The 11085-nt window shown below is 35.4% G+C and overlaps 1 protein-coding gene across 1 annotated transcript; it reads left to right on the forward strand.

Annotated features, from left to right (window-relative positions):
* The first annotated feature begins 1130 nt into the window (after positions 1 to 1130).
* On the forward strand, positions 1131 to 1879 carry CRYBA1 (crystallin beta A1). The gene has a single exon (XM_045867377.3). It carries the CDS (start codon positions 1132 to 1134, stop codon positions 1777 to 1779), a length of 648 nt encoding a protein of 215 aa, XP_045723333.1. The 5' UTR covers position 1131; the 3' UTR covers positions 1780 to 1879.
* Positions 1880 to 11085: the final 9206 nt, after the last annotated feature.

Here is an 11085-nt window from a genome sequence, read left to right on the forward strand (position 1 = left end):
TCCGGAAAATATATTTTAAGGGGTGTTCCTTGTATATCTGTATGTAGGAGCAGAAAGATGGAGAAATAGAGGAATTTATCACTAGGGAAATGAAAAAATACATAGTAAAATTTTGCAGTAGATATAAATCTCAAAGCATAATTTAAATAAAAATAAGACAAAGTAAGACATATATAAGGTCATCTGTGTATATTTTTCATATATACTTTTAAATGTACGTATAGAATATGAATTGAGTACATGTAATTTAGCAAAGAGTGAATAGGAGGATGTGATTAGGGCACTGGGACAAACAAAATAACAATGGTAATGGTAAGTATAATAAAAATACATAAATATAAAGCCTTGCTCAGATTTATTACAATAGCATTCAATAAACATATAGAAAAAAATAAAAGAAAAGAAGAACATGCAGAGAAAGACAATTATCATATGATCTCACTGATATGTGGAATCTGAGAAACAAGCAGAGGATCATAGGGGAAGAGAGGAAAAAAATGACACAAGACGAAACCAGAGAGGGAGACAAACCATAAGAGACTCAATCTCAGGAAACAAGCTGAAGGTTGCTGGAGTGGAGGGGCGTGGGAGGGATGGGGTGGCTGGATGATGGACACTGGGGAGGGTATGTGTTGTGGTGAGCACTGTGTATTGTGTAAGACTGATGAATCACAGACCTGTACCCCTAAAACAAATGATAATTGTATGTTAATAATTTAAAAAATTAAAAAAAAAAGGAGAACATGGGAGAAAGTGATATTTTATAACATGATGATATGTCTTAGTTAAAACAGTATTCATGGTATCAGATACAATAAATGCCTTTATAGGATTGACTTTTGAGGATTGCAGTTTTTAAAATACATTTCATCATCACTATGGTGAAGCGTAATTGCAAAGGTTGGCAAGTTTCCCAATGTGTTCTGCATACCCCTTATTGGATTGATGCTTGTTAGATGCTTGGACTTGGATACGTGGCTGTGAATCAAACCTCAGACTTGCCTGGATATTTTTATCTGAGAAAGGGATTTGTGAAGGATCTTGAGTAAGCAACATGCAAGGGCAAAGACAAACTGAAAATTGAACAGAAAAATAATTCTAACATTGTATATAAAATCATTACTGCACCAGATGGAGACCCAGACTGTGCAGCAGGAGCTGGAAACCCTTCCAGCCACCAAGATGGCTCAAACCAACCCCATGCCGGGGTCCGTGGGGCCATGGAAGATAACCATCTACGACCAGGAGAATTTCCAGGGCAAGAGGATGGAGTTCACCAGCTCCTGCCCAAATGTCTCTGAGCGCAGTTTTGATAATGTCCGGTCTCTCAAGGTGGAATGTGGCGCCTGGGTTGGCTATGAGCACACCAGCTTCTGCGGGCAACAGTTTATCCTGGAGAGAGGAGAATACCCTCGCTGGGACGCCTGGAGCAGGAGTAATGCCTACTACATTGAGCGCCTCATGTCCTTCCGCCCCATCTGTTCAGCTAATCATAAGGAGTCTAAGATTACCATCTTTGAGAAGGAAAACTTCATTGGACGCCAGTGGGAGATCTGTGATGACTACCCCTCCTTGCAAGCCATGGGTTGGTTCAACAACGAAGTTGGTTCCATGAAGATACAATGTGGGGCCTGGGTCTGCTACCAGTATCCTGGATACCATGGTTATCAATATATCTTGGAATGTGACCATCATGGAGGAGACTATAAACACTGGAGAGAGTGGGGTTCTCACGCCCAGACTTCCCAGATTCAATCAATTCGCCGTATCCAACAGTAGTGGATTAAAAGCTCCAAGTAAGAGAAACCTTGCTAAGCAATCTAGAATGAGTTTCATGTTAGCTGCTGAAATCCACAATAAATGTCATTTAAAAAAAAAATCATTACTGCAGCAGAAGTATAGATTCTTCAAACTATCTCTAAAGACCCAGACAACATTAAATTTTGAAAAGTATTTATTTTGAGAAAGAAAAAGAAAAGGAATAGGACTGTTATCATTATCTGGCCTCTGTAGGAAAAGATCCATAATAAAAGAACAAAGCAAAGAGGTTCAGAAGTTTCAATGTAGAACTTAGACTGAAAATCTCTGAAATTATAGTTACAGAACGTTATTTGACATGACAGTGTTAATATAGTAGTGTTTATAACAAAAGTCGCAATCAGGGATTCTTAGCCAGAGCAAGATGATATATTCAGTTTAGGAGAATTCCCGAAGGGTTTCATAATGGAACTATATCCAATAAAACTGGGAAAAACATTGAGTCTTAAATGTCAAGATAATTTTTTTTCAAAATTAAAATAATAAATTCAGTTAAGTAATTTCTGAGTTCTGTTTTGTAATTGAAAACAAGGGACTTAGCATGAAATGATGGTTGGAAGTTTAAAAGCTTAAACCATTCATGCTACTTCTACTGAGCATCCAGTGTAGAAATGTACCATGATAGATTCCTGGACACAAATGTTAATCCGTAAAAAAAGGAAGGTTTCTCTTTTGGTTGTCCTATGTTGGCAGGGTAGAGGTTGTATGAGAATTTTTCTCAAGGGTCATTTTTACCTGTTACTGGTCAGGAGGAGTAATTCACTTCATGTACAGAGTAAACTTTTCAAAGTGTGAAGGGAGTAATGTAGTTTCCTATACTTCTGAAAATAATAATTGAAACTCCAAAAATTAAAGTCTGTAGCATATTTCACTTTCACACATTGAAATGTATGTATATATATATATTTGAATAAGGAAAAAGAACATTTGTGTAAGGTGACATTCTTTAATGCTGTTCTGCAGACTAAATAAAGCCTAGAGATGCAATAAATGCTGAGAAAAAATTGGTAGAAGCCAGCAAGTTTCTAGATGCACAAGGGACTATTTTTACGACCATGACATGGTGACTGGAAAACCTGTCATATGTAACACTGTTCCAGATTTTTTCTTTTTTTTCCAACATTTTATTTGGAAATAATTTCAGACTTACAGAAAAAGATACAAAATTGCTCAAAGAATTTCTATAAACCCTTCACAGATTATATTAACCTAATATTGTTTATCAACCCCCAAATTTAGTACCTTAAAACAGCAAATATTTATTTTCTCATGTAGTGTCTGAGTGTCAGGAATCTGGAAGCACTTTAGCTGAGTGTTTCTGGTTTAGAATTTTTCATGAGGTTGTAGTTAAGTTGTTGACTTGGGCTGCAGTCATCAGAAGGTGTTGGAGAATCTGCTTTCAAGTACTCATGGCTGTTAATAAGACACTTTATTTCCTTGACTCAACATGTGAGCTTCTCTATCCAGATGGTCATGCAGCAGGCCAGCTGGCTTTCCAGAGAGAGGAAGGGAGGGAGAGAAAGGGAACGTGAGGGTGAGGGAGATGGAGAAAAATGCCTTTAATGACATAATCTCAGATTTCTACTCCACCATTTCTGTCGTATTGATTTTGATAGAAGTATATCACTAAATCCAGCCCAAAATCCAAGGAAGGGGAATGTCCACAAATATTTAAAGCCGCCAACCGAGATTACTTAAGTGTTAATATTTTATCCCATTTGCTTTACCATTCTCTCTACCTCTCATTATTTACATTTTTTTTGGGGGGGGGACATTTTTTAAAGTAAGTTATAGACATGATGCCCCTTTACTCTTAAAAACTTCAGTGTATATTTATTAAAAACAAATGTATTCTACATAACTATTGTGTAATTTTCAAAATAAGGAAATTAATATTTATACAGTATTATTATCTAATATACAGACCTAATTCAAGTTTTCCATTTGTCCCACTAATGTCCTATGTTAAAAGAAAAAAAAAAAGGTCTGCTCTTGGATCAGTCCAGGATTATTCATTGAATTTAATTGTCTTAGTTTTTTTCCCCCTTTTTTCTCTTTTCCTTTCCTTTTTTCTTTTCCTCCCTCTCCCTCCCTCCCTCTCTCTTTTCTTTTCTTTCTTTTGTTCTTTCTTTCTCCCTCCCTCCCTTCCTTCATTCCTATTTTTCATTTTATCATTATCTTTTTGCTATCATTTAAATTAAAACAGTACCTTAGGTTTTCTTGTTTTCCATGCCCTTGACTCTGAAAAGTAAAGAACATTTATTTCATACATTGTTCTTCAATTTTGGTTTGTCTGAATATTCCTCATGATTTGATTATGGTGATATGTATTTTTTTGGCAGAAATACCATGTATATGAATTTTGGTGCTCCCCAGAGCATTATATTAGAAGGTACATGTCTGTCTCTCTTCTTATTAGAGACCTCAATTTTGATCACTTGGGTAAAGTGATGCTTCCTGGATTTCTCTACATTAATGTTACTATTTTTCTCTGTGTAGGTAGTAAGTATCTTACAGGAGATACTTTGAGATTATGTAAATATACAGTTGCCCATCAAAATTTCATTTCTGTGTGATGATTTTTTACTCGAGCGTATTATTACTATTATGGTTGTCAAATAGTATTTGACTATATATCCTTAGGCTAAATATCTACAGAAGTATAAGCAATATTGAACTCTAGTTAGTTGGTTTGTTTCCATAGTGGTATGTATAAGCAATTTTGAAACTATGAGCATTCCAGTATTGAGAAAACAAGTAAAGATAAAATCTGTAATAGGATTCATACTTATTTCAGAGCATTACTGATGCAGAAAGAGAAGAAAATCAAATGTATACTGTGTGTGTGTGCACACGCACAGACACACACGTATACGTGTATTTCTTGGCTCATTTCTCTTAGAGGGTCTCAAATCAGTGACATTCCCATAGCAAGGAGTATATTTAGTACCCAGAACCCATATTTGATTTCTAAACCAACCAAAAATAAGCAGATTTCTTGGCAAAATTGCTGATTTCAGGGCTGATGCTGGGAAAGAGTTTGAAATATCTTGCTATGCCAGAAGTAGGGAGATGCTCAAAGAATGCTGGAAGCACAGTAAAAGGACACAGGGCCCAGCTTTAAGGGTCTTCCAGTGACCAACTGATGAGTACTTTGAGTGTCAAAATATATAGTAATCATTAACAGGTTGTATCACATAAAATAAGTTAAGAATTCTTGAATAAATAAATGCAAAGAAGGGAAATCTCTCTTCTTAAAACAAACTGAGAACTAATAAATGTAAAAGTAGTGAGAGAATTAGAAAACCCTTTCATATTTTAATAAACTGCACAAAATGATCTTGGTAAGTTAAGCAATATAACAATTTGTGTTCAGTTCATCTGCTAATGATGAGTTACTTTGGGATCTGGTTCTTACTTGGGTAAAATTGGAGGCAGATATTGTACAATACCCAGCTTGCTAGTTTTCTCCCACACTTATTAACCATATGTGAACATGAGTAAAACTGATATATGTTTGGCGGGATAACCTTTAGTCACTATAAATTATTTTATTGTATATAACTCAAACTCATACATAAATAACATAAATAATACATCATTTTTATGCATACTAATCTATTCTAAATAACACTGTCATTCATAACACATTGCTTGAAAAACACCTTGTGTTCTGCCCTCATACTATATATAAGAGCCTCGGTCTAGATGAGTGCTACAATTCACGTTCCACTTACAATAGGAAATCTGATAAATGTTGCTATTTCTTTGCTGACAATTTTATCTCTGAAGAGTGAGCAAGAGTTAAGGGAACCGGTTCTATTAACAATAACCACAAAGAAAGAAGTGCTGGTTGGTGATGTGAAAGTGATGGAAACCGAGATACTAATCATATTAAGTTGGCCAAAATCGTTGTGAAAGGTAGTATTCATCATTGTCAGGCCTGTACATTAAACTTGAGGAAGGGATATTGTAAGATTTTAAGAAAAATTTTCGTATTTATCCCATTACAGAAAATTTATATTTCTAAAAACATGAATTTATGACATTTTGCCTTAAAATTTGTAAGATTTCTCATTACTTGCAAGATAGTCTGAAGCTCTTAGCCAGATACTTCAGGCATTTAATGGTACAGTCTTGCCTAACATTTTACTTGTATTTCTCAGTTACCCCAATGCCCCGTTCAGTTTCTATAAACACATGTACCACCACCACCACCCCACTACACATAAACATATACACCCATACACAGAGTTTATAAATCTCTGTCCTTGCATTGAGTATTCACAATTTTCTAAACACACTCTGCTCTGTGAAATCTCTGTTCCTTTGAAAATTTCCTCTGCCTGGCATGTTTTTCCACTCCAGTTTATCTGTCTGGCAAATCCAATATTTCTTTCAAGACTTCTAATATTTTTGGCTCTATGTAGTCTAAAAGTCTTCTAGGTTCCAGTTAGTCTCTGCATCTTCCTGGTTCTCATTAGTTTCTATAGCTTTCTTAATACATATCAAAGAATTTTAAAAAACTTTGTGCAGTCTCTCTTAGATGCTATATTATGAGCTTCTTAACATTAGAAGCTGTGGCTTTGCTCTCCTTTGACTTCTCAGTGATATTCACACTGTATGGCTCAGACTCAACAAGTGTTGTTTGTGAGAATCAAAATTTATCTTCTGACCATATAGTCACGAAAATGTAAGGTGAATTAAGACAGAATAGTGCATGGCCTTTAGTAATTGATTGGTAAACATTATTTCAATAAATATAGTTGAATATTTACAAACATTATCAGTAATGGAAAAGAGAGGTAAAAAGGTAAACATCAGTATAGACCATTAGACTTCTGCATGGTATGTTCTGGAGAGCTTGGACTTTAAAAGCTCAAGATCAGAAGACCTAAAGGCAGAAGCAGGCTAACTGGGCTGAAAAGAAAAGTGTGGTTACATCAAACTATATGAATTTTGACAGGAATTCCAATGCTAAAGGAACTAAAATATATTACAGATGTTAAGAACAGATTTCCAGGTAAAGAACTAATGTGTTTGTTTCATTATCAGGACAGACATTGAAATGGAAATTTCAGTTTAATTGAACTTGGGGACCAGAAATAGTGGAGATAGGGGCACCTGGGTGTCTCAGTTGTTAAGAGTCTGCCTTCGGCTCAGGGCACGATCCCAGGGTCCTGGGATTGAGCCCCGCATCGGGCTCCCTGCTCAGCAGGAAGCCTGCTTCTCTCTCTCCCACTTACCCTGCTTGTGTTCTCTCTGTGGCTGTCTCTCTCTGTCAAATAAATAAATAAAATCTTTAAAAAAAAAAAAGAAAGAAAGAAAGAAATAGTGGGGTTACAGAATAGGACAGAACACTATTTAAATATGTAATGGTTCAGAGTTTTCCCAAACTGATAATAGATACCAAGAAATGATATGAACATCAAGAATTCTAAATTCATCTAGGAATACACTTACACACTGAAATACAACTAGATACTAGAGTAAAGCTGCTGAAAACAAAAGACAGAAACCATCTTAAAGGGAGTATAAAGGATGAAAACATAAGTTTCAAAGGAATACCATTAACGTTGACAGATTATTTCTCAAACTGAACTGTGGAAACCAAAACTAGAATGAGTGTTTCAAATGGGGAAATAAAATAACTTCCACCATAGACCTCTATATAGAATAAAAATTACCCTTCATAAATTATGGTGAAATAGAGACTGTTTTCGGCAAACAAAAATTTAAGGAAAATTATCGCCAGTGAACCCGCATTAAAAGAAAGCTAAAGGGCAGTGGCAGACACGATATTTACAGATGAAAACATGTATTTAGAAAGGGATAAAGAGAATGGAACTAAAAAGTAAATTCAAATAGCATGCCATATGCAGTTTAAAATATATAAAGAGCTAAGATGTAGGAAAATAACAGCATGAAATATGGGAAGGTATTAAATGGAGTTGAAGAGTTTTAATATCCTCTGTGCATGATGCAGACAAAGTACTAATATATATTAGACTTGATGAATCAAGGCTGCATGTGGCTGTAAAAATAGTTTAGAAAGAGAGGGAAAATAGGGGTGCCTGGGTGGCTCAGTTGGTTAAGCGTCTACCCTGGGCTCAGATCATGATCCTGGGGTCCTGGGATCCAGCCTGCATTGGGCTCTCTGCTCACTGGGGATCCTGCTTCTTCCTCTGCCCCTCCCCCTGCTCCTGCTTTCTCTCTCTCTCAAATAAATAAATACTCTCTTTAAAAAAGAGAGAGAAAATAAAATAATACATTAAAAAATACATAAATGGTAAGAAAAGAGAAATACAGGAAGAAAAGATGGGGAAAATAGAAAACAAATAGTAAGATAGCAGAGGTACACCTAATTACATTAGTAATTACATAAAATGTAAATGAAACTAAAACATTCCAGTTAAAAATAACTGTTCAGGGGCACCTGGGTGGCTCAGTCGTTAAGCGTCTGCCTTCGGCTCTGGTCATGATCCCAGGGTCCTGGGATCGAGCCCCGCATCGGGCTCCCTGCTCTGTGGGGAGCCTGCTTCTCCCTCTCCCACTCCCCCTGCTTCTGTTCCCTCTCTCGCTGTGTCTCTCTCTGTCAAATAAATAAATAAAATCTTTAAAAAAAAAAATAAGTGTTCAGAAAAAGGTTGACCTAAGTATATGTTCTTTATAAGAACACAAATAAATTGAAAATAAAAGTATAAAAAAGATATATTATGCAAAGATTAATCAAAATAAGCTGTCCAAAAACATAAATTTTTAAAAATACTCTTTTAGTAATAAAAGTAAATGCACTGTTACATACAACAGCATGGGTGAATCTCAGAAATATAATACTGAATTATAGAATCTATAGGTCCATTTGTATGCTCTTCAAAAATAGGCATAGTTAACAAGGTGCTGGTTGACTGAAGATGAAGATGGTAGGGATTGAAAAGGAGAATATGGGGCATCTGTATTGCTGGTGATGTTTTACTTCTCATTCTGAGTGGTAATTCCACAGGTATGTTCCCATTGTGTTAATTCATTAGGCTATATGTTTATGAACTATACTTCTTCATATATGTCATATTTCAATAAAATGTTTATTTTTAAAAAGTAAGTTGTGTATAATTCATAAAGAATTTTAAAAAGGTTAGTTTATTAAAGATAACAAAAGGTCAGAAGTAATGTTAATGCATCACACAAAATGCATGTTTTAGGAGTCTATATATTTGTGGAAGGGATAGGTGGCCCAAATTGGCTTAAAACTTTCTAGCAACCAAAATTAAAAATGCAAAATTAAAAACACAGGTTGTACAGTTCTCATGAATTGAAGACAAACCGTGGATTAGAGTGGTACAAATACTCCTGGTACTGAGACTACAGAGGAAATTCTTACTCATCCTCAAAAAAAAAAGAAAAATGTACAATGTACTGAACATTATCTCTAACAGTAACTTTAAATATAGGGATGAGTTTCAAAAAACTCTGAGTTCGATTCATTAAAATAAACTATATGGAAGGGATTTGGGGGGGCTGGTTTGAAGCAGAATCCTATGATTAAATTTTTTAAATAGGTTTATTTGCTTTATCGAGAGAGAGATCTAGAGAGAGATTATGTCATTAAAAAGAGTTGGGCATAATATTTCTTTTAACTTCACTTTTATCAATCCACTCTGTCAAGGTCACATTCGCTAACAAGTGCTTGGAACGCAGCTCTTCTGCCCTGCCAGTTTGTGCTGGGCCATATGCTGCAACAACAGTGAAACAGAAGGTGAGATTAACATCCCTTATGAAATGTGAGGAGCCTAACAAGCCCAGGTGCCTGACCAGAAGGCCACGGCATATTCACACAGAGGTGGACCAGGATAGTTCCCGCTAGGTTTCTCCCCACGAAATAAAAGCTTAGGGTGGCTTCCAGCATATATATGAGTAGATGATAATGTCTACAATGTTCTGTGAATATAGAATGGTTGCAAAACTTTGATCTGGAAACGTTTCTGTAAATGAAGCATCTCCAGTATTACCTCTTTCTCCCCTTCTTCTACCACCATCACACTATCAGTAGCCCCTAAGAAACATTTACTGTATTATTCACCCTGTTAAATTCACCATGATAAAAGCTTACATATATTATCCACTTGGTACCTTAAATAGTCCAATAGTAATGGCAATAGTAACAGTTACCAAATAATAAAGACTCATTGTGTGCCAGACACAGTATTAAGATCTGTACATAATTACCTAATTTAATCTTCCCAACTCTCTAAGAATTACCTCAATAGTATTATTTCTGTTATATTTATGAGGAGAATTAGAGTATGGAAAGGTTAATAATCATACAGAAATGAAATTCAAGAGCTAAGGTATAAACCCAGGTGCATATGATTAAATTTGTCATTTAAACTGAAGGTATTGCTGTTATATTTTAATTATTGAGAACACTGAAGTTTAAAAAGGTGGCATAAATAGGCCAAAGTCACGTACATCAAAAAACATGTAGGGTAGAATTAAGTTCAGTTCTATTTGTCTTGCAAAGATTGACATCAAGGACATGTTTATTTGATTATAATAAATGAAATATTTTTATACTAAACCTAATGTATATATTACATCACTGATGGTTCTTCACTATCACTGATGGTGTAGTACTTATGATGTTTCAGGATCTCTTCTGTATGATAATTCTCTGCATATATTCTCCTATTTATGGCATCCATAGGAGGTATATTTTCTCATTATTACCATTTTACAGATAAGAATATTGAGGCTTAGAGAAATTAAGTAACTTGACCATGATCACAAGGCTAGAGATTCAGGTCTGAAGAATCCGGAATACAAGATAATTGGCCAAATTAAGCAACCTGATTGAGAAAAAAAAAATATGTGATCAGGTAGGAAACACAAGAATAATTATAAATGTCCCAGCAAACACATTTCAAAAAATTGAAATTCATAATAATCAAATAAATGTAAGTTAAATATCAGTTATTGCTTTTCAACTCTCAGTTTGGTAGAGATGCAGAAGACTGAGCATTTCCAGTGTGGCACATGGTATGGAAATGGAGACATTTTTATACTGTCACAGACAATCTGACAACAAAAATACAATTCTAGGGGCACCTGAGTGGCTTAGTCGGTTGAGCTTCCAACTCTTGTTTTTTTCTCAGGTCATGATCTCAGGGTCATGAGATTGGGCTCAGTGAGAAGTCTGCTTGGGATTCTCTCCCTCTCCTTCTTCTGCTCCCCTCACTGTTGTGTGTACTTGCTCTTTCTCTCTCAAAT

The sequence above is a fragment of the Mirounga angustirostris genome, unplaced genomic scaffold (genome assembly GCF_029215605.1).
Source record: "Mirounga angustirostris isolate CCGP_5_RB_7025 unplaced genomic scaffold, mMirAng1.0.hap1 SCAF_3, whole genome shotgun sequence".
In the NCBI taxonomy this organism is placed as follows: domain Eukaryota; kingdom Metazoa; phylum Chordata; class Mammalia; order Carnivora; family Phocidae; genus Mirounga; species Mirounga angustirostris.

What these genes read in the sequence shown, in the direction of transcription:
- CRYBA1 (XM_045867377.3), top strand. Translation starts at nt 1,132, where the DNA reads ATGGAGACCCAGACTGTGCAGCAGGAGCTGGAAACCCTTCCAGCCACC.